The 23,350-nt window shown below is 39.1% G+C and overlaps 1 protein-coding gene across 1 annotated transcript in view; it reads left to right on the forward strand.

Annotated features, from left to right (window-relative positions):
- Positions 1 to 22,794, forward strand: part of LOC139454066 (vesicle-associated membrane protein/synaptobrevin-binding protein-like) — a 65,141-nt gene extending 42,347 nt beyond the window's left edge. The window contains exons 2-7 of the mRNA XM_071235564.1: positions 449 to 601; positions 1,679 to 1,785; positions 14,188 to 14,265; positions 16,044 to 16,115; positions 16,898 to 16,999; positions 17,680 to 22,794. Coding sequence (XP_071091665.1) covers positions 449 to 601; positions 1,679 to 1,785; positions 14,188 to 14,265; positions 16,044 to 16,115; positions 16,898 to 16,999; positions 17,680 to 17,853 — 686 coding nt within the window. The 3' untranslated portion in view covers positions 17,854 to 22,794. The remainder of the gene's footprint in view (positions 1 to 448; positions 602 to 1,678; positions 1,786 to 14,187; positions 14,266 to 16,043; positions 16,116 to 16,897; positions 17,000 to 17,679) is intronic.
- The last annotated feature ends 556 nt before the right edge of the window (positions 22,795 to 23,350 follow it).

A 23,350-nucleotide genomic window follows, 5' to 3' on the forward strand; every position in this document is an offset into this window, starting at 1 on the left:
TTCGACATAACAACAGTTTTTATGTTTTTGGTGTGTTGTGAAAACGTATGGGGCTATTGCCATGGCAGCAGGTACCTGAAATATGTTGATTTCTTCACTGACAATTCGACACTGTACATGATGTTAGTATTGCTGACATCCCTGCCATGAACTATTATCGGTGGTAAGTCAACTTTTGGCTTACTGTTAAGACTCGGCAGACCAAAGTCTGAGAACACTTCAAGAGGTGATTTGATGGTCCTGGACTTGGTTGAGTGTATGTTATCTTACCCTGATGGCGTGGATCATTGGGCACAGTGGCAATCATTGGATTATCTGGTCCAGACACTGTAATCTATGGTCCAAATCTTACGACTCGTGTATAGCTGAGTGTGGCATTGAAAAAATGAACTTAAACTTGTAATTGGTGCTCTATTTTTGTAAGTATTTTTAATTTTTTTCACTTCAGGACCATTCACAGATGTAGTGACAGCTGATTTGAAACTTAAGAATCCATCAGACAAGAAAGTATGCTTCAAGGTAAAGACGACAGCACCCAAGAGGTACTGTGTCAGGCCCAACAGTGGTATCATCGAGCCTGGTCTCGCGGTCACAGTGGCAGGTAAGATTAGCTGCTACTACACTAGGAGCTATGTCCCTTTAACATGTTTAAGCTGGGTTGGACTGGTTGTACTGGTTGTATATTAATACAATTATTGTTTCAGCTTAGGTGGTTTGATGTACTAGAGACTTTCATTGTGGAATGTAATGTTAAACTTCAATGCTAAAATACATCTGAATTTCGGAAAATAAGAAATTTAAGAAAAGAAAAATATCCTCTTAAAAGTCAATAAAAGTTGAAAACTCCAAGGCTTGACAAAGACTTTTAAGTTTTATTGATAAGTGTTGATATCAAAGGACAAGTTAGGTGAGATTGTATGTTTCATCCACAATCATTCTCACTTTTAAGTTTGTAAACAGTAATAACCGGACGCTTTAGTCAGTGTTCCCGCTGGCTTTTGAAACTGACAGTCCACCAGGACTGGCAACTCTAAAAATTACAAGTCCCCCTAATTTTTCTCAATCCCAACTTTCAACAAATGAAAATTACCTGGTTTTAATTCTTTCAACTCTTTTTAAAAAAAATATTTCAAGACTTAATCGCTGAAAATATGTATTTAACCTTGAAGCAAAGCTAAATGTTATTTCCTTGCACTAAAAATAGACATGGGGAACCCAGATGGCAACTAACAATCTGACTTCGAAAAATATACTTATATGAATATTGCTGATGTTTCGTTCAACAAGATTTATAAGGTACTTTATTTGCCGGTCCACAAGGACTGGCAGTAACATGAATAACCGGTCCAAGCCTAATTTTACCGGTTGAAAAATTGGTAATTACCAGTACACGGGAACACTGTTAGTGTAAAAAGTACAGTAAACCAGCTTCATTGGCAGAGAGATTAGTGATGTCAGGTTAATAAATGACATCACAATGTACTGCAAAGCATTGTGGTGCAAATCCATTGTTGCAATATCTCCTGGGTGATATATTGCTTGATCTAACCCAAGCGATATGTCCTGTGGAAGTCAGTTGTGGATGATAAAGTATTTTATTCAGTTAGTCATTACATGCAAGGAATACTTCCTGCTCAACAGACATTCCTTCAAGGCCTTACTGTTTGTGTCATTTCAGTAATGTTACAGCCATTCGAGTATGACCCAACGGAGAAGAACAGGCACAAGTTTATGGTCCAAACAATGTTTGCTCCAGACAGCAAAGTGGACAGTCTAGAACAATTGGTAAGATTTACACTCTTGTGTTGTTATTTCATATAATGTGATAAGGATTTCTTGCCAGCACTTATCAGCAGCAGAATAACCATGATAACAGACCGCTGACACCTTGCTGGATGCCTCTTAGTGGTGTGTAGGCAGTGCTGTAGAACTTAAGGGATGTTCTGGCTATTTAGAAGTTTTTTATTGGGTGATGATCTGTGTGTTCTGCCTTTCTGTAGAAATACGGGGCATTTTGTGTCTATCCATCTTCCCGAGGCAAGGGAGTTGCCGAACTAGGCCGGAATACCTGTGTTCGATCGTAGCGCCACCAGTCCCTTCTATGTCCCTCCTACTGACAATCAGATCCCTATCTCTTATGTCACTTGCATTTGCCTCAAACAAAATGGCGGCACCCAGTGAACAAGATCTGATCGATAATCAAGATCTGTATTGTAATAAAACGTGTCTTACTTCGCTCAGATCATCAAATCAGGTGAGCACCTTGATTAAAAAGTTGATGATAAGTTGACGGTACAAATGCTTTGCAAATCCTGCAATCGACCGAAGTCTGCACTGCAGTTTACGAACTGGATGTTGATTTCATTTTGTGATTTTGATTGGACTATGGATAAACTCCTTAGCATGGTTAGTCCAGCCAGAATACAACTCCATGATTGCAGCCTAGTTCGGCAAGGGTGAAAACTAAACTTTTATAGTCGGTTAACTCCCTTGCCTTGGGAAGATGGAGTCTGTCGTGATTCACTCAGTATTTGACCTTGGTGTAGAAATGCTGGGCTTTATTTGGTATGTCATGATTATCAGAGTTGTCTGCCTTGCTGTAATATGCTTTTTGAAAATTTATGAAGGTCTTTTACTCCTGATAGGGTTTTTCTTAAGTGAGATGTACAGAAAACAACCAGTAGGTCCCTTTTAGTTAAGAGAAACAAAATTAATAAAACATGTATTGTTGTGTGCACAATGTCTGAGGTGGTTAAAACTAAAATACATTCCCCTTTCACATGGACTCTCACATGCAACCCTGGGGTGTGTGCAGTGTAGAATAGGTGTGTGGCCTGGAATTTACTGGGGCATTGTATCCTGACAGTGGGGATTATTGCTTATGTTATCACTCACTGTTCACCAGTCTCTTATGCAGACCCTGAAACAAGATTTGGTTTGTTTGTTGTTTAACGCTGCACTCAGCAATATTCCAGCTATATGACGGCGGTCTGTAAATAATTGAGTCTGGACCACGTCAATCCAGTGATTGACGTCATGAGCATCGACCCGTGCAATTGGGATCGATGACATGCATCAACCAAGTCAGCATGCCTGACCACCCAATCCCGTTAGTCGCCTTTTACGACAAGCAGAGTCGCCTTTTATGGCAAGCATGGGTTGCCGAAGACCTATTCTATCCTGGATCTTCACGGGTCCCTGAAACAAGAGCATCAGAATACACCCAAGCAACCTTGAGTACTAAGCCATTCTCAGGGCCCCGATCCACAAGGTGATCTTAGAGCAAAGACAATCATAAATGTATGTTAAAGTATTGGAGTTACCATTGCCATAGCGCTATGATAGCTTTGTGGAACAGACCACTAGGCCCTTTCTATTATATTTTAAAAGACAATTTAACCCCCCGGCTCATGTTTAAGGGCTGTTCAATGTTGATATTGTTGCAGCCAGTAGTTGACAAAAATAACATATATGAAAATACATGTCCTTTAACACAGGGACTTCTTGAACAAAATAAAACATTCTTATTTTATGGAAATGCTTGTTTTCTCTTGGCATGTACTGTGTTTAGCCATAGAATCAAATTGTCCTGATTATGTTTTTACCTTCTGCAAGATCTTGAGCATAAATCTATGGGTCTATTCAGACACGTTTTTTTGCACTAGTGACAGACAGGCCAATCCAGTAATGAACAGAATCATGCAAGTACATTTCTCTTTCTGGTACAGCCAACTGTATTACTTGTTCAATTGGCTGAAGAGGCACCTGTCAAATGTTGCAACATGGAGGCAAAAATCAATAAGAAATGGTGGTATGGTTGGCGCTGCAACTATGTTAGAGGAATGCAAGGACACAAAGTGCCATCTGTCTCCCAATTCTGACAACCTTGTCATGGGTGGGATGGAGCAGGATGGGGATATGATGGTGAAGAGAACCTTGCTGTCAGGTGCTGAGCCTGACATCTTGTAGGCCACCGTGACCCAGAAAATAATAAGCCTCAGTCGAATTATCGTTTTGGAATTTTACGTTATGTTGTTTGTGATTAAAACTGAACATGGCTGTTCCATTTTTGTCTGAAAGAAAACAAGGTCCTCTGGGGTTCCTGTTTTCAGTGCCATAGACCGTTGACATTTGGGATTCAAAATGTTTTGTTCCATAAATTGAAAAATGCAGCCATTAACATTTTTATGAACATTGTGTTGATGACATTTGTTTTTGAAGGTGTCTTCATTTTGTCCCTTACTTTGAGAAACTGATGATGATAACGGATGAAGGAGTCAAGAGGGTTTTATTGACTGGTTGCTGTATGAACCAGTTGTTCCTTGCCAATTTGTCTGTGTTATGTGGAGTAAATGACGTCACTGTTGCATAACCAGTGCAGTGAGGTAAGGGTCAACCTTTGATCTGCTGTTAGGTGGTATCATTGATTCCCCTGATTAGCCTGAGCTCAGCTTGTGGTAGAGATGGGACACAATGTTACCAGTGTTTCAAATCAAGGATGAGCATCAATTAGGCATACATTGTCCTCATGTTAAAAGGGGCAGTAAGGTGGTAAAGCATTCACACATGCCAAATGTAGAGGTTCGTTTCCCTACATGGGTTCGTTTCTCTGCATGGGTACAATTTGTGATGCCCATTTCTTGTGTCCTGTTCCTTGATATTGCTGGAATATTGATAATTGTGGTGTAAAACCATATTCTGCTACTATTGCAAAGCCCTAATCTAGTCAAATTCTGTTTGATCTAATAAGGTCAGCTTACCCATGAAGATCCGGGTGAGAATAGGTCTTCAGCAACCCATACTTGCCAAAAAGGCAACTATGCTTGTCGAAAGGGGCGACTAACAGGATCAGGTGGTCAGGCTTGCTGACTTTGCTAATGCATGTCATCGTATCCCAATTGCGTAGATCGATGCTCGTGATATCAGTCACTGGCTTGTGTGGTCCAGACTCGATTATTTACAGACCGCCATCATATAGCTGGAACCTTAAACAACAAATAAACGAAAAAATAAGCTCAGCTGAAAATAGGCCATACAATAACCCTACATTCTATTAAAAATGATGTTTAGAGCAATGTTCAGGCTAGTTGTCTCAAAGAATTTGGCACAGACAGTACTTGCCTAATGTTAAAACTAGGAAAGTTATGAATTTGGAATTTCAAGAGGATTTCCTGTCAAGAGCTGTCCAACTATTTTTGGTATTTTGATCAACTACGCATGGATATGCTAATTTATCCTATTAGTGGTGTTTTACAGCCACCATTGTATAGTTCAGGTCATGCTAGCCTTCTGTGAAGTAAGCTTGCTGAGGAACAAGAGCCTGCTGCAATTATCTAGCTGTGAAATTGTGAAGGATATGTTGCAATATCTTTAGTCATTTCTCATGACAGTGGACCGGCTCCGCGGTCTTGTGGATAGAGCCTCTTTAGTCGATCCCTAGCTGCGTCATACCAAAAGACATTGAAAGATGCTACTTGTCATTATCCTGCCTAGTTCTCGTCATTAGGGGATGCAACAAGGTCTGGTTGGTTGTGACTCAGTATACTGTGTCCCATCGGGTTATCCATGTCAAAACTGCAGCATGGTATGTCATTGGGCTTGCATTATAAAACTGATATTAGTCCTGACCAGTGCGTTAAACCCCATCTCACCTCGCGTATCATGACAGTGTGATTGTAATTTGCATTTTAAGCAGTGTTGTGAGTTGGGAGTATTTCTTTTTGAGTCTGTGACATTGACCATGATAAGGCGTGCAAACACAGCTAATTACTGCTGACTAAGCTGTTTCATCTTCTTCGACTGTTTAATATTAATGAGGGCTCTGGGGTCCTTGAGGTTTGCTCCTATGTTATTTAGACTTTGGTTCCCTTACATATTTATCTTTTAACACTAGGGATATGACAAAGACTCCCAGTCTTTCCTGCTCAATTTTGAACACTGACTTCACTCACTAAACAGCTGAAGGATGTATTTATGTAAATCCAGAATATTAACCCTACCTTTAATTTGAATAAGGAAATAAAAGATATGGATTAGAATCAATACCATTTCTTAAAAGAAACAAACACACTGTATAAATCTGATAACTTACTCCTGGTAATAGGAAGTAATGGACTTTCAGTATTTGTTCAATTACCAACATTGTATGCATGTTCAAAGGGAAGTCATTGCTTGTGGATGTCAGTACTACTACATGAGATTTGACTTCAAAGGAAAGCAAGCACTTAAACACTTGAAGCATGTTGAGATAAAGGTTACAAAACATTTTCTGATCAGCAATAGGTTTATTGGACATGCAATGTTTACAGAACAAAACCAGCCGTAAAAATCAGTCACCAGCTACTGACAGTGATTTTCTATAATTTTAGGGTAAAAAAACAAACTTGACCGAGATTCTCTGATAAAATAGAGTTGCGGAGCAATTTGACTATTGCAGTGGTGTCATGTTAGTTGAAAACGCTATAGCCATTTTATTGCTAAGGTTCTGCGACTATTGCAATAGAATTGTGAGGGTATTCTGAACATCTTTACCTTCTAATAATGCAGATTTCTTTTTTTATGCCTCAAAGAGAGATACACCAATCAGAGATCAGAACTACTAACCCCATACGAGCCTGTACACTGTCAATACAAATCCAAAATGGTTGTTACTGACTTAACACGAGATGGTATGCTGTCAGTAACAGCCATCTTTGATTTTTGAACACCCACTTCACATATTTCGCATGAAAATTCTGGTACAGACATTTGTTATTAGAGGCTGTTTTGTGTTTTAATATTATTAACTGTGATGTGCAAGGATATAAATTTTAAAAAATCACACTCATGACTTTATTGATAATGATTATGGTTAAAAATTTCCAACAAGGGTTGGCCTCAAAGGTTTGAAAAGTAGTCTCCCTTTGACCCTCAGCGTCTACAGTTGTGTCAAGTTTTCATTTTGACATGACATGTGGTAAAGATATCAGATAGTGAAAACGTTTCAGCTTCATAGATTTGTTATGGTGTCTTTAGTTGCTGTATATGGTGTCATTTTAGGTTAGTAGAAAAATATTGGGCTCGGCTGATGCCCAATAATTTTCTGCTAACCTAGCATGACACTGTGCATATGGCAACTAAAGTACCATAACTAATAGTATTCAACATCTCCGCCATTTCCAAGATTTTCATTTAGCATGTTTAGAACTGAGTGTTTTCAGGGATGTAGTCTAGTGCATCCTTGGTTGTCCTGTGTGTTCCATCTCCATTCTATTGTGATTGTGATTATGCATGTGTTTTTCATTGTTTGACATCTGTCAACACTGGACACTGGACACTGCACCTGTGGTGTTGTAGATCATGTAGATAGAGCATCTGCCCAGGGAACAGGTGGTCAGTGGTGTGATCCCCTGGCTGCGTCATACCAAACGACATTAAAGATGTACTTGTTTCCCTGCCTGGTGCTCGGCATCAACAGGATAAGACAAGGACGAAGAGGCTTGTAGTCCTATACTGTCTGAGTGGGGTATTCATGTTTAACTACGGCATGGTATCTTAGTGGGCTAGCACTATAAAACCGATATTAATCGGACTAGCACAAGCAACCACACCCATGTGTATGCATATTGCTATATAACTGCAATAATCTTAAACAGGATGTTGAACTCTATTCCTCCTCATGTCTGTCGAAACTATTGATAATCAAGCATGGTATTGATTCCAAATATTCTTGGCATGAGTATATTGCCTTTGACCCTTAGATAAAGGAATTATTGGAAACCTGTTAGTCCGCCCAATTAACTAAACATACATTATGTTACTCTCATTTTTGTCAATGTCATGATGTTGCTGATATAATGGAGGACAGGTGGTCAAACTGACCGAGGCAATGGTGTGATAATAACAGGCATGATTGGTTTATTGCCTTGGCGACTGGCGAGGCTGTTGGTGTGGATTGATGGTCAATATGTGCATTCATAATGCATCACCCTCATGCACATGATGGTTTAAGGTGCCGTTGCTATTCAGAGTTTGTTCCAGGTTGCGCCATTGGCACATTCAATTTCAACTGGTGCACATTGAAATTACGAATGGGCCATGATGGCGCACTGTGCTTGAATTAATTCCAATCTAATAAAACATATTAAGGATCCCAATACCAAAACAACATGAATGTGCATCCAATGAATCCGCGTTAAAACTCCAAATCATACACTCCCAAATACTGTATTTTGTTACACGTAGTAGGTATGTGGCTTTTCACGGGGCGTATCACTGTTTTCTACTCTTTACACTGTATAAGCAAACATTTTGCATATGAAATGCTGTCGAGTAACTGCATCAAAACATTTTATTTTGAGCTCAGAGATTGGCCATATCGCCAGCAGTAGCCAGTCATAATTTCAAGATGCATATTTCATTAGCAGAACATGGCTGGATGGCCTTGATGGCTGAACTCATTGGTCAAATTGTTGGCCGAGATATTTTCATTATTTTCAAAGAAACGAATTCAATTGATGATCATGATGAAACAGATAATCCATTCTGAGGAAATACCAGCCGATATTTTACAAGCTAACTTACAACTAAGTGTACACATTGCTGTGTCTATGACATGGGTCACTTTGGGCTTTCCTCCCACATTGAGCTGACACGCTGTGATCTAACTGAACATGCTGAAATACAGTGGCTTTCACCGAAGGGCCTGATGTGAGGGCTTTAGATGTGTAGACGTAATCAGACTGTCCTCGCAGATGTGCCTCTTTTGTCAGGGATGGTACGGGCTGTGATAGTTGTCTGGAACCTGTGTAAAATCTACGGTAACATAGTGCCATAAGTGCCATGTGTTCCTGTGGATGCTGAATTGATCTATGTGTGACGTCACGCTGCAAGGTACCAGATTCAAGCATTCTTGTCTTGCTATCTGTTGTTTCATGTATGTGTGACATGACAAAATTTCACAAAGAACATCAAAAGTGGCGTTTTTTTAAACTCTGTACTTCCAGTGGCAGTTATATGGGGTTGGATATGTGACCCTTTATAGAGAGCATTGGAAGCAATTTCTCCTGAATATTCATTACTACTTGCAAAAAACATGCAATGCCAGTGACAGACAAACAAAATGCAGGACTACTGAATTATAGAGTAAGAGTAAAATGCAAGCAAAACGCAGTCTAGAATCATATCTTATATTGACCTCAAGATAGGAATCCTACTTTATCTGAGATGCTGGTACTGTAACAGTAATTGTTTTTATTGAGTATCATTTCCAAATCAATAGGAAGTATTGTCAACTTGTGGCAACATGTGGTATGGTGATACGTTGTCTCCTGATTTCTGTCAATATTACAACCAACTGGCTACATGAGACTGTTTGGTCTGGTTCACCTCTGAGACCCATAAAATGTCATGGAATTTTAAAATGCATTTTTCATTATGTATTTTCACTGGTTAATGAGGGATCCACAGTGAATGTATTTATTGTAGATTGTGCAAGTTTGTACCCAAGTCCTGCTGTGACTCATCACTGGCAGAAAGTTAAAAAAAACAACAACGGCAGAATCTGTTCAGAATTATTGTGTCCTGAAAATGTCACTTAATATTTTCAGAAATTTCTTAAAAAATTTGAATTTTGTTGGAATTTTTTTTCTGTTTTATGCTGTGGTTTGGGGGTAGTTAGCTGGGAACATGTTGATGAGCCTTGATACTTGGTAGCATATGGGGTGACTGCAACCGTTACTTACAGACTTTAAAGTGCCCTGTCACCATCACATGGGTCACTATGGAAGATTACATCTCCGATATGGCTCACGTAGTACTTCCGTCATTAACTGGCAACAAACTCTAGCACCAACAGATGGGCGGCAGAGGCAGGTATTGATCAACATGATCTTTGAATTTGTGGTAAATTTAGCTGTGTCCTAGATATGCTGAATAGCTAAATGTTATGGTGTATGTGGCATCTGTTACCACTATCAAATAGATCTGCTGTGTTTGTGATGCAGTGCGAGCCATTTTGTAGTAAGGACTTGCGGAACCTTTCAATTGAGGAACACAACGTTTCGGAGTATATTTTTACTCCTTTATCAGGTATTAAAAGTATAAACTCCGAAATGTTGTGTTCCTCATAATAAAGAAGTTGACATCCGTAAATTCCATAAATGGCATTCAAAGACTTGCTGAAACTGAACATCTATCAGATGCTGTTTAGCAAAATTAGCCCAGCATGTCCGATTGTCAAGCTCCTCACTGTGATATCCAGTTTGCGGAGCTCTCCAAACTATCACTGCCCCTGTCGAAACTCCCTACTGTGATAGGTGACCACAACCATGCTTGGAGTTGAACTTGCAGTAGATTGATCGTTATGTTTACAAACAGGTGATGACTGCCATGACGCCGAATACTCTTACCCCTGCTAAATTAGTTTCTTTGTTTGTCAATTTGAATTTCTGTTTCATTACAACTATCATGTAATTGGTTTAGTAAGAATGTAAGGGGGAAGTTGGTTGATTTTCCGTTCGTCTGCCATCTCGAACCAACCTGATCAAACCGCCAAAAGGGTAAATTCATCTGGGAAATATGGTCAGTCATAAACCTTTTCAGAGTTCACTATGATTGCATTCCCAAAGACATAAACAAAAGTATAAACGTTACTACATTTGGGATTAGAGGGCAAATTACAAGACTCGTGTAGTGGCAGTTCCCACAGTGAGGGCAGCAATGTTACCGAGAATGTAACGAAGGTGTCACATACTGGGAAGGAGCTTGTCCGATTGTAATTCAATGGCGATCACTCTGGGTGTGTTGACATCATCTGTTAGTTGTCAAGATGGCCTTGAAGCAATTCGCTGGTCATACTGATGAATGGGGGATGATTATGTTGTGTGTGTGTGAGGCTATGTATCCCTCATCTACTGGGGTAGGCCTACATGACACAGTATACCCTTCAAGACCGATCAACAGATTATATTGGAAATCCTAATTTAGTAAATTTAGTGTTATGTGATTTGTAAAGAGAAAAAGCTGAGAAAAGGTAGGAAATTGCTAGGAAATTCATTGTTGTCATTTTTAGGTTAATTTGTGTAGCTTTTTGGCTAATGATGTTTTTGAAGAAGATCACATTTTTGGTCAATGTCAAATTATAACAATAAATTTGTTATATATATCTGCATAATCCTGGAAGGAATATGGGCTGTAGGGAGGCCTAGTTGTTAAAGCATTTGCTCGTCATGCCAAAGACCCAGGTTTGATTCCCCAAGTGGGGTATTGCTGGAATATTGCTGCATAACCATACTCTCTCATTCACTTAGATGGAATAGACCCCTCTGATGCTATCAGCCATTGGTTTGGCTATTGATTACTCACAGGCTATCATGATAGATATGGAATATTGCTGACTAGCATAAACAGCAACCACTTGTTGTATAGAACATGTTGTGGGGCACGGGTGACCCAGCCTGAGGGACAGCAGTTCGCTGTGCAGGGTTGTGTCCTTTGGGCATGCCAGAAACCTGTGATTGTCGGTTTGAATCCCAGTTCCCCCCTATTATGTTCCTAGATTTGCCAGCTCCAGACCTGTGTTTTAGGGTTTCACCAAAGTTTCACTTCAGTTTTTCTCACCTTAAGTTGACACCCCATGATATAACTTGAATTCTTTTCGGTGTTAATCACTGGATTGTCTGGCCCAAACTTGATTATTTACAGACCGCCATCATATAGCTGGAATATTGCTGAAGGCGTTAAACAACCAACCAACCAACCAACCAACCAACCAACCAACTACATTCTAAGGTCATGGAGATAATGTGGGAAGGTGTTGAACTTGAAGAAGATAAAAAAAACATCATCAGTCATATGATTACTGCAATGCTTGGCCTTTCTTTTAGTCCAAAATGAATGGTGGACTATTTGGATTTTCATCATGGTGTCTCCCTGTAAATGATTTCAACTTGAATTAAGTATCAGTTTCCCCGCTTAAAGCATCCCTTTGAAGGTCATTTGTAATATTTTGAAGTGTTCAGGGTTGAAAGGCTATTTTGTGGATTACGATGCTGTATTCAGGTGCCATCATCCAGGATGATATGAACTGCTCAGCATAGAGCTCTGAAATTCACATGCTTACCCTCGGGAACTGCAAAATGCTCTGAATGAAAAGTTAAAAGTTTCGACATGTTTGATGTTGGCTGTGCAAGATCACGCTCGAAGGAAAAAAAACAGCATTGAAATCATCTTGAATTGAATTCGTTTAGTGCTGCTGGAATTGCTGGAATTTGTCGGTAACATCGCTCTGTCTTGGGACACCTTGGCTCAGATAGTGCAAAGGGAGAGAACTCCAATGGCCTCCCAAGTCAATACTTCTGGCACTAAGGTAGACAAGGTGTTTGGCTAACCTTTCAAGTTGGCAACAGAAGCTGTGGGACCACGCCCTCATGCTAACAATAGACTGACTCCAGCACTGGGCTCTTTTCATTATATCTGTAATGTCTGCTTCCCCCAGATAGTCAGGAAATGAAACTCAAGTCCAAATAATCCATTGCCACGTTTAGATTCATGGACTTCAGACTCAACTAGTAGAGAGAACATTTGCATAAGACACATATAAACTCGTTAATTTTGTAGTCTGATGCAGATATTTAGGGAGTGTTGTAGGGTGGCGGAAAGGTATCCAGGTGTTGATTCTGGGGTGCAGAGAGTCCACCTTTTAGAATTTACATATGCTGTACACATGTCAGTGCATTGTCAGGTTGACATGCCATAGTTTAACAAAATGCAACGACAAAAAGTGTTGTTACAAAAATGTTTAATGCTTAAATGAGTTACTGCTCAGTCTTTAAACTTATCTCACTTGCTATGCCCATGATGATCCACTGCCCTATCAACATGATATATTAGAAACAAATGCACGATCTTTCATATTACAAAACAAATGATTGACAAGTCATTTCAGGGGTGAGCTTGTGCTAGAGTTCATGTTCCTGCATGAAAGCACTCTTAGAAGTAAGGTCCAGTCAAGATGCAGAATAGGTCCCCAGTGCCCATGCTTCTTGTTAGAGATGACTGATTAAGATCGGGGGGTCACAATGTCTGACTGTGTGTCATTGTATCTCAATGGGCTCATGGTACCAGCCACTGGTTTGACACCTTGGTGATTCTGGGCCAGAATAGGTCCACATGGCCCATGCTTCTTGTTAGAGATGACTGATGAAGATCAGGTTGTAACAATGGCTGACTGTGTGTCATATATCTCAATGGGCTCATGGGATCAGCCACTGGTTTGACACCTTGGTGATTCTGGGCCAGAATGGGTCCACAGGATCCATACTTGTTGTTTGAGATGACTAATGAAGATCAGGGGTCACAATGGCTGACCGTGTCACCATGCCCTGAATGAAGGGATGGTTACTCATTCTCACTTATATGCATTGCCCAGATTTTATTATTTTACAGTCAGCTGTGATATTACTTTAATACTGCTGACTGTATCTTTATACATTCATTCACTCACTCATTTTAATTATGGTCCATATACAACACATACAAGACACTGGAACAATCATGGAAATATCTTCATATTGCCGACTGGTACAGATCTAACCCATTTAGAGCCTAGCTTAGGAAATCAATATGAAAGGGGAGCTTATGAACTTCAGGGTTTAGTCTGGCTTGCTTGTTAACATGAAGGAAACAACACCCTCATGGAGACCATGTGTTTCCACCCACACACAGAAACGAGGCCCACATGACGAGGCAGTGCCTCTCTCCAACTATTCACGCCCATGCAGAGGTGGGAACAGCCTTATTAATCACAAACACTGAAACAATCACCTAGAACAAATGTCCGGAAGGGATCTTTTTAAGTCCCTTGAGTGCTTGTTGTCTTTAGTACAATTTGGGTCGCCTTTTTCCCATGTTTGAAACTTGTGTGAAAATGCAACCAGTCTTGACATAAATCATGTCCTTTTGATAATGGAAACATGGTGTCTTTTCCTCACATGTTGCTAGTTGTATGAGATGGTATGTATATTATCCTTTTGGTTGGCAGACTCAATTGGTAGCATTCTTGTTTGTGTTTTCTCACGCTGCCTGAACGGTTTCCAACAGCAGTGTTGAACCTACAGACTCTGAGTCATATGCCTATGCTTGGGATGTATAGGAATGTGTAGAGACAGAGATCAGTGATGTTAATTGCCATGTATGTTTTTGTTCCAGTGGAAGGACGTGACACCAGAGAACTTGATGGATTCGAAGCTGAAGTGTGTGTTCGATATGCCCGAGTCAGCACAGCAGGTCAGTACCACACAGTACCACACAGTACCACACAGTACCACTTAGTATATAGTATCTGAAGGCCGTTTTGTTTTCGATTACTTGTTTTCAGATCCCCTGACCCACAATGTATCAGAACAAGAATAATATGTTTGAAAGTCTTTTTTCTGTCCTGCCATTTCCAGTCTGTGACTTCAGCTACTTGTTCTAATAGTCCATATAATTCTCTGCAATTGTCTTTAACTAACTGCAGCAATATGAAAAAAATAGGTCAGTACTTAAATAGGCGAATGCCAGTTGGGATTCCGGTTAGGACGAGTCCCAGCAACCTATCCTGGTCATTAGAGGGGACTTAATGGGTTGGGCGGTCAGGCGGTCAGGCTCGGTGATTTAGTTGTCATCATATCCAGATGGTGTGGATAGTAGCTCATATTATCAATCACTGGATTGTCTAGTCCAGACTGAATTATTTACAGGCTGCTATCATAAAGTTGGAATTTGCTGAGTGTAATGTTAAACAACAGACGTAAACAACATGGAAAGTAACCCATCAACAACTTCTTGTATCATTTGTTTTAACCACTGATGATGCTGATGATTGCAGAGATCACTTTGTTAGTTATTTTTTTCATTTCAATAATCAACTGTATGGAATGATTAGATATAACCCTACTTTTAAAAGTAAGATCTAAATAATGATGGACAGAAACCATAGGGGGTTGGTCGTCTTATGCATTAAATGCAGAGGGACATTTACGTTTATTTCTTTCCTCTACCAATGCATGATGTCATGTAGGAAATAATCTCATTAAAATCAGACCTTAGTTCTCGCTACCGCTAAACAAAGATCTGAAGACATCCCATTAGGGGTGATGTCAGACCGACCTTTCATCCGACCAAACAGAGCATCGCTTACCAGACCCGCCGTCATATAGCTGGAATATTGCTGAGTGCGGCGTTAAACAACAAACCAACGCTTACCAGATTATGAAAGTGACAGTCAGAATGTGATTTCTAATCATGCAACCTCGAAAACATTAGCATGGGGTATTCCGAACGATAGTTAAAAATAGTCAGTAAAAATATACCAACTTTTATAACCCCCTTTATGCCACTATTGTATGTTAATCCAATTGAATTAAATAAACTATCATACCATGAACACATTGAATGACCATCACTTACTCACAGGCTTCTCCAGTTTATTAAACTAATCTCTCGAAAACAAAGGAATAAAGCCCCTACTCCCAACACGATCACTAAGGTAGACCATCTATTAGCCATTCCAGAATGTTCTTTTGTTCAGGTTTTAAATTTGTAATCGAGAATTTGTCAAAATATGTTTCAAAGTGTAGTTACCAATTTGAAATTAGTGCCGTAAACCACAGAAAGCTGCCTTCTGATTGGTCATTCCATTGGTCGGTCAGAGTTAGTGCAAGGTTGGTCTGATGTGACCCGTAATGGGATGTCCTCAGATCTTGGTATAGCGGTAGCGAGAACTAAGATCTGATTTTAATGAGATTGTGTAGGAAATGAAATCTATTAATTGATAATTATTACTGACGCACTAGTGTATGTACTTGAATATTTCGATTGAGTATTTAAATGTTCAAATGGAAATAATTTGTGAATACTTTGATCATTCTGTTTGAAACTACACTGTTTTTTTAAAATCTAGAACAGTGTTACTGTTATTATTGCCTTGAATTTGGTGACTTATTTTTTTGTAGAACGCTGTTTGAAGTGACAAATACACCTCAGTCAGTTCTCTAATCGGAACTGTTATTTTCATGTTACAGTCAAGTGTGGCGGACGTGGAGGAGAAGCCTAAGATTGTACGTCCCTTGGAGACACAAGCTGTTAAGCCAGCGGTAAGAATTCCATGTGCTGAAAAAGAGTGTCCTGATGGGGGTATACAGCAGTAGAAAACCTAATCTTTTTAGTCCACTTGTCATCATAATGATAACATATAGCAAAACCCTTAAAAATGGCAAATTTCTACTCGTACTTATGAGACAGACTGACACACAGAGATGATATTGCATTTTAGATTAAACCTTTTGAGGACTAAATATGATGCTGAACCATTTCACATTTTACTGAGACGAAAATATAATGACGAAAATCCTCTAATAATGCTAATTTTACTGACTACTGCTTTTGACATATATAAAAAATTGGGATTGCCAGATGCTTCTAGTTAGAGAAAAAGCTGTGGTTATGGTCATTGATAGGAGGGGCGGTCGGGTAGCCTAGTGGTTAAAGCGTTCGCTCGTCACGCCGAAGACCCGTGTTCGATTCCCGGCATGGGTACAATGTGTGAAGCCCATTTCTGGTGTCCCCTGCCGTGATATTGCTGGAATATTTCTAAAAGCGGCGTAAAACCATACTCACTCGTTCACTCATTGATAGGAACATTTTATACATTTATCCTGATTTGCAGAAATAATTGTGTACAATTAATTCCATATAACGCTTTTCATGTGAATTAAATAGTTTGGGAATTGGATGATTGTTTGTCTGGTTCATACTGGTGAAAAACAACAAACAAACAAACAAACAAACCAAGTTCTGAATAGCATGTTGGGTATGGGCAAATGCCTGCCCAGGATGTATGCACTGTTTGTGTAACGATGTATTGTGTCTGTTACAGGTAAGCAGTAGCACAGACCCAGAGCTGAAGAAGGCAATGGAGGAGTGTTACAAGATGCAGAATGAGATCGGACAACTAAGGGACGAGAACAGCAAGCTAAAAGTAAGAGCTATCCCAAAAACCTTCTTCTTCTTCTTCTTCTTCTTCTTCTTCTTCTTCTTCTTCTTCTTCTTCTTCTTCTTCTTCTTCTTCTTCTTCTTCTTCTTCTTCTTCTTCTTCTTCTTCTTCTTCTTCTTCTTCTTCTTCTTGCGTCCCTTGGGCATGCCAGAAACCTATGATTGTGGGTTCCCCGATTATGTTTCTAGGTTTGTCAGCACCATACCTGTGCTCGTGGGTTTCACTGAAGTGGTAAAAATGCGGTGTTAAACCCAACTCACTCACTGCCCCTGTGAAGGTCTGGGTTAGAATCGGTCTTCAGGAATCCATCCTCGTTGTAAGGGCAACTAGCGGGATCGGGTCGTCAGGCTTACTGACTTGGTTGATGTCATCGTAACCCAATTACGTAGTTTGATGCTGATGTTTGTCACTGGATTGTGTTCCAGGCTTGAAAAAAATAATTCTGCCAAGTGCAATCTTGCATGTTGCCCTAAAACATTTATGCATTCAATAGGTTCAAGTGTTTGACTGGCTACATGATTAAATATTCAGATCACTCTTCATTTGCCACTTCGCAACCAGGATTTTCACACATGTAAAATGTCAGAATCTGTATGCAAATAGTTTCTATACCTAGAATCTAATGTGAATTAAAGTCTTGTCATTCATGTGTTGTTTTCTTACAGGATGAGGGCATCCGTCTGCGGAAAGTGGCAATAAAAGACACTGTATCCTCCACGCCCACATCCTCGTCCTCGTCGATGTCAACACAGGCCAACCCAGCCATGGCTCTCCCCCCAGTCGTATACATCATTGCAGCTGTAATACTAGGCTTCATTATTGGCAAATTTATCCTCTAATCTTATCAGACAAAAACAAGAAACTTTTAACAAACCCTATTCAGTTTCAAGGGAGATAACCTGTATTCAGTTTTCAAGGGGAGACAATCCGGTCTGTTTCGTTGCCTGGAGATCGACTGTACAAATAGTATAGGCAGTTGGCGGAAAGACCCAAGGTAGCCTCGTTACCAGGATGAGGGCAGGATGCTAGGCCATCTCCAGGGTGTGGGCAGGTACAGGACACGATTCATTGTTGCACTGAAGGAATAAATAATGCAAAAACTAAGGTTCTATTTGTGAGAATGTAAAGGCATTGAATTGTTGTAGATTTCTGCCAGCACATTGAGTGACTGGTTGCTTGTATATTTCCTTGCTTACTGTGTAATTATGTTTTCCCATGATCAGTGTTGACTTGCTGTGTCAATAGGCATGTGCTGGTTTCAAGTAAATTTGTGGCCAATTTAGATCATTTAATCGTTTAAGGCTCCCAGTTGCTATAATTTGATCTTTTTGATTATTTTTTTTATCAAATGTCTCTGAATCTTTGTTTTTCTCTCCCAAATTTGAATTAGTGTTCAGACAAATCTGCAGGAATGATTTTATGTACATAGGCATGAAGGTTGTTTTGAAAATTGTGAAACTGGTTGCAATTGTTTGTTTCCCATCAGCACATTATATAGAATATTCATTTAAAAATGATTACGACTTTGTGTAATATTTTGTTTCAAAATTCCGGTCTGCACAGAGATCTATTTAGACCTGCTCTGAGGCCGTTTTAGGCACCAAGCTTAAAGCAATTGACAGTAAAATTTCGCAAATTGGAATAAATAATTATGAAATAATAATAAAGTCATGTTATTAAGGTAATAAGAAATGTTATAGTTCTACAGAGGTGACTTGCATGTCACTGATAACAGGACCAATCAACAAGAAGGGTTTAATGTTTAGTTTTGCATTTTTAAAATACAACTGAATGTACGAAAATTAAAAACTTCTAAAAATTCCCAATTTTGAACAAAATTATTTTTTTCCCCAAATTTCACTGCCAAGGGTATTTAGTTTAGAATTTGAGATAAATCGCTTCTGCAACAAGATTATTATTATTATCAGAGTTGAGTAACAAAGTTGGGCATATTCCTATTGCTTGAAATTAAGGTCAGAAATAACCATCATCATTTTTATACAAAAAAATACATTTTTCCAATTATTTGATTCCGACCATTGGTTAAAGACAAATATATGAACGATACTATGGTAATTGGGATGTCTTGAGTTTAAGGGAAACATTTTTGCATTTAACAAAGGCTGAATGTTGCTCTGAACAATTGTGTTTCTGCTACTAATCAGTTACTATTCCATGTCAAGGGTCATACCAGTCCAAAAATGATGTGGCAATCATCAGTTGTAAAGTGTGTATGAATGGGATGTTAACATGTGACAAGTGTCTAGCATAGCCTTCGGTCTCCTCCTGTTTTCACATAGCTTGCGCTTCCATGAGAATTTGGTCTGGACTTCTATCAGCATTAGAAACTGCATCGACCCTGTGTTGGGATAAGACAATGATCTAGTCATTTAAAGAATTACCACCTCTTTTCTTGTGTGCTCTAGGCTTGGACATCGGTCTGAATTTGGATTCAAGTCATTCAAAATACACATGGGTGTCTGCCAATGCTAGTTTTATCATGTTGATCTATCTGGCAGGTAATGACTCACCTAATTACACAGAAAACATTTTGTCTGACACACGTTATTTCTTTTAGACCTAGACTTGAAACAGAACCAGAATGCATCTGCGTCCCTCTTTGGAATAGAGGGGTAGTCGGGGGGGCCTCATGGTTTAAAGCGTTCACTCATCATGCCAAAACTCTGGGGTCGATTCCCCATGTGGGTGTAATCTGTGAAGCCCTTTCTGGTGTCCCCCCGCCCTGATATTTATGGAATATTGCTGAAATCGGCTTAAAACCATACCCCATCACTTTAGATTTGAGATTCTGAAATAAACCTAGTCTGTTATTTCTCTCTTCAGAGAACTGATGGTAATTATTTCGTGTGATCATTCTTAACAAAAAACGAAGTTTAAGATGAAACAGGAAGAGAATTTCATCATCAGGGTATAGGGCTAACAGCTCCAGGCCGTTTTGTTTGTTTCTGATGCTGATGGGCACATAGTGATCACAGTAGACACAAGCTAGCTTCTGCAGGTTTCATATATCTCAAGGATGAATAATATGGATGTATTTAAGTGCTTAAAATGAAAATTAAGTACCTCATAACCATATTTTCACCAAACACAACAATAACAATGCACCATTTATACTATGCTTGATAACTAGTGCTGATTTGCCCATATTGGCTGTGCATGATATGCCAATAATAGCAGATCCAGGACATTCAAGCTGCTTTTGTAAACACATCCCCGAATACCCAGGGAGTAGTCCTGTCCTGACCAACATCAAACCACACAATAGGAATCATTTAGATCTAACAATTATAAGACTCCATGGCAGTTACTTAAAACTGTTGATCACCCCGACCTCCTCGAGGAAAGATGAACAGTTGTCCGGCTACCAGGACCTGTTTCACAAAGGGAGCTTATTGCCAGGATGATCGTAACTCCCGTACATTAACAGTGACTTATGGAAGTCGTAACTCTAAGATCGTTTTGTGAAGCTGGGCTCTGGTATGGCTTGGGACACCCTCATGGTAATGGATATGCTTGTTGTTTCAAAGTCACGGGTGTGATTCCCCACATGGGTACATATTGTGAAGCCCATGTTGGGGTCAGCTGCTGTATCATGACCGGAATATTGCTAACAACAGCTCGCTCTCTTGTCTCTCTCTCTCCCAAGAACATTTCGATTTCGACAAGAGATCAAATGTGAATATGATTGGTTAAACCCATGCTGTTATTTAGCCTGTTATCAATGTTATCACACTTCAATGATATGAAGTATACTACTCAAAAGAAGTTATGGACCACCCACTGCTTTCATGTTATAGTTAATCTGTTCTGAATCAGGGGCGGTCGGCAAGCCTAGTGGTTAAAGCGTTCGCTCGTCACGCTGAAGACCCGGGTTCGATTCCCGACATGGGTACAATGTGTGAAGCCCATTTCTGGTGTCCCCCGCCGTGATATTGCTGGAATATTGCTAAAAGCGGCGTAAGCCCATACTCACTCACTGTTCTGAATCAGATGGTCCTTAACTTCTTTTGAGCAGTATATATTAGATGATGGAGAGTTGTGTCCCTGGGAATTCAAACAGGATGTTTAATAGTTTGAGATATTGGTATCTGTGGAAATAGAACTGAATGAAAGAAAGGATATATTTATGAATATTATCTGTATAATAGTTTCCTTGTGAAGAGCTTTTCCTCTGAGTTTAGAGTAGCATGATATTAACATCTATTTTAATAATGAACTGGAATTAATATTTGGTAATGGTTATGATATGAAAATACTTTCAAATGTTTAAATTTTAACTGTTTGTATATTCCGATGTTAACTCACTGACATAATTCTGGACTACATTTTTAGAGGGTTATTTTATTAGAATAAGTTTTAAATATAACCTAAATTTCAATTGCTTGCACACTGCCCCTCACCTTGCTTTCTCCGTCTTCTTTGCAAAGTGGAAGTGTGTGCCTTGGTTTCTAGTGGTTTAATTTGCAAGAGAAATTCAATATTGTGATAAACATTTTGCATATGCAGTCAGTCCTTCCTTCACAGGTTTATAAGACTTGAATGGAAAGACACCAAACTTATCACAGGCAGGAGTGGTTATGTACTCTTAAGCTGTGGGATCACACACATCGTAACAGGTGATGAATTTTGTAATGTCATCAGTACATACTTTTCTTCAGGCTATGATGTGTAAAAAAACTCATTTTGATTTTCGAGGAAGGTTTCAGATAAGTAATTATGATAAAATATTAATTTAATGCAGCTCTATTGGCAGGTTTTCATATTGATATGAAACCAACAAGTAAGAAGGTGAATTTGTATTCTTTTTGAGTTTCTCTCAGAATATTATATTTACTTGTATTAATCGTTTATTACTGAGCAGTCAGTGAATCAGCAGAGGTCTGGCTTTATCAACATAATGAGTTACCTCCCTTTGTAACATGGTGGGTGTAAAACTAAAACTCAGTATAAAAGATTTCAGATTGTAACATACCTGTGAGGTGCTACCTCCCATTACAAGAGTTTGTGGTTACTGCTGCCTGTGTTGAAGGTTTTGGTCGCGGTGAAGTGTGTATATAATTTAGTGCCGTTGATGTTTGTTAGTGTATTATAACTACTGATTATGTCCACAAACAGCAGCTATTGTTTGACTAATGCATTGTTGTAATATACCTTACGTTACCAAGCTTAGTACTGAGTTAATCTAATGGGGAGGAGGGTCACAATGGTCCAGAAATTCAAGAATACTTACAACAAAAAACACACTCTTAATTCACTGGACATTTAAACACTATGTGCGCTGAACTTCACTTTAGTAAATGTATGTTCAAAATATGTATGATCCTAAAGTATCCACTTTGAAATTTATGAGTGACTTAATTGGAGAAATTTAAATTAACAAAATTTTGAAAATAAAAAGTAAGAAATGTATATTATTTGGAATTTGATCAAGGTTTCTATTATTTGTGAAGCTAGAAGATGGAAGTTTAGCTTACACAATGTTTCTATTGTCCTTGAGATTTCTGATGCTAACGTGGAACATATTCACCTGACTTTGGGTAATCTAGTTGACAGCTATCTTCGACATTTGATTGATAGATAACTGAAATCTGAGTTGTTTGCAGTAAAGGTTAGCGTTGATTCTGTATAAATGTATTAATTTATTCAACTAATTTGGACACTGAGGTCCAGGATGTGGCTATAACTGGAACCATCTTGATTAAGCATTTTAGTTCATCTTGCAATACTTTATTCTACAGAATAAAGAACGTTCCAGATCATCATGCTGTTAGTTTTGTTCTCTTTGTTGAAATATACTACTCAAAAGAAGTTAGAGAACTCCTGAGTTTTTCGTGTAATTATATTTAATCTGTCATGGCTGGTAGATTTTGCCACCCAACCTTCCAAATGTGGGTGTTCTTTTACTTGTTTTGAGTTATATATAATTTGCCATCTCTGAAACTGATCTTTGAGTGGCATTAGAGTGTTGGATATGTTGTTTGTTGTTTAAACCCGCACTCAGCAATATTCCAGCTATATGACAGCGGTCTGTAAATAATTGAGCCTGGACCAGACAATCCAGTGATTGAGATCATGACCATCTATCCAAGCAATTGGACCACCCGATCCAAATTTGTCGCCCCTTACGACAAGCATAGACACCTTTTGCGGTAAGCATGGGTTGTTGAAGACCTTTACTAACCCGAATCTTCATGGATGGTTGGATATATGTAACTTTTAGTATTACGGTTGTAGCATCGGCGTAGATTCAAGAACTGTTGTCAAGTGAGTGATATACAAATTGAGTGTGTGAGCATATACATTACCCAAGGATTG

Source organism: Haliotis cracherodii, unplaced genomic scaffold, assembly GCF_022045235.1.
Source record: "Haliotis cracherodii isolate W230 unplaced genomic scaffold, xgHalCrac1.p SCAF_10, whole genome shotgun sequence".
Taxonomy (NCBI): Eukaryota; Metazoa; Mollusca; class Gastropoda; order Lepetellida; family Haliotidae; genus Haliotis; species Haliotis cracherodii.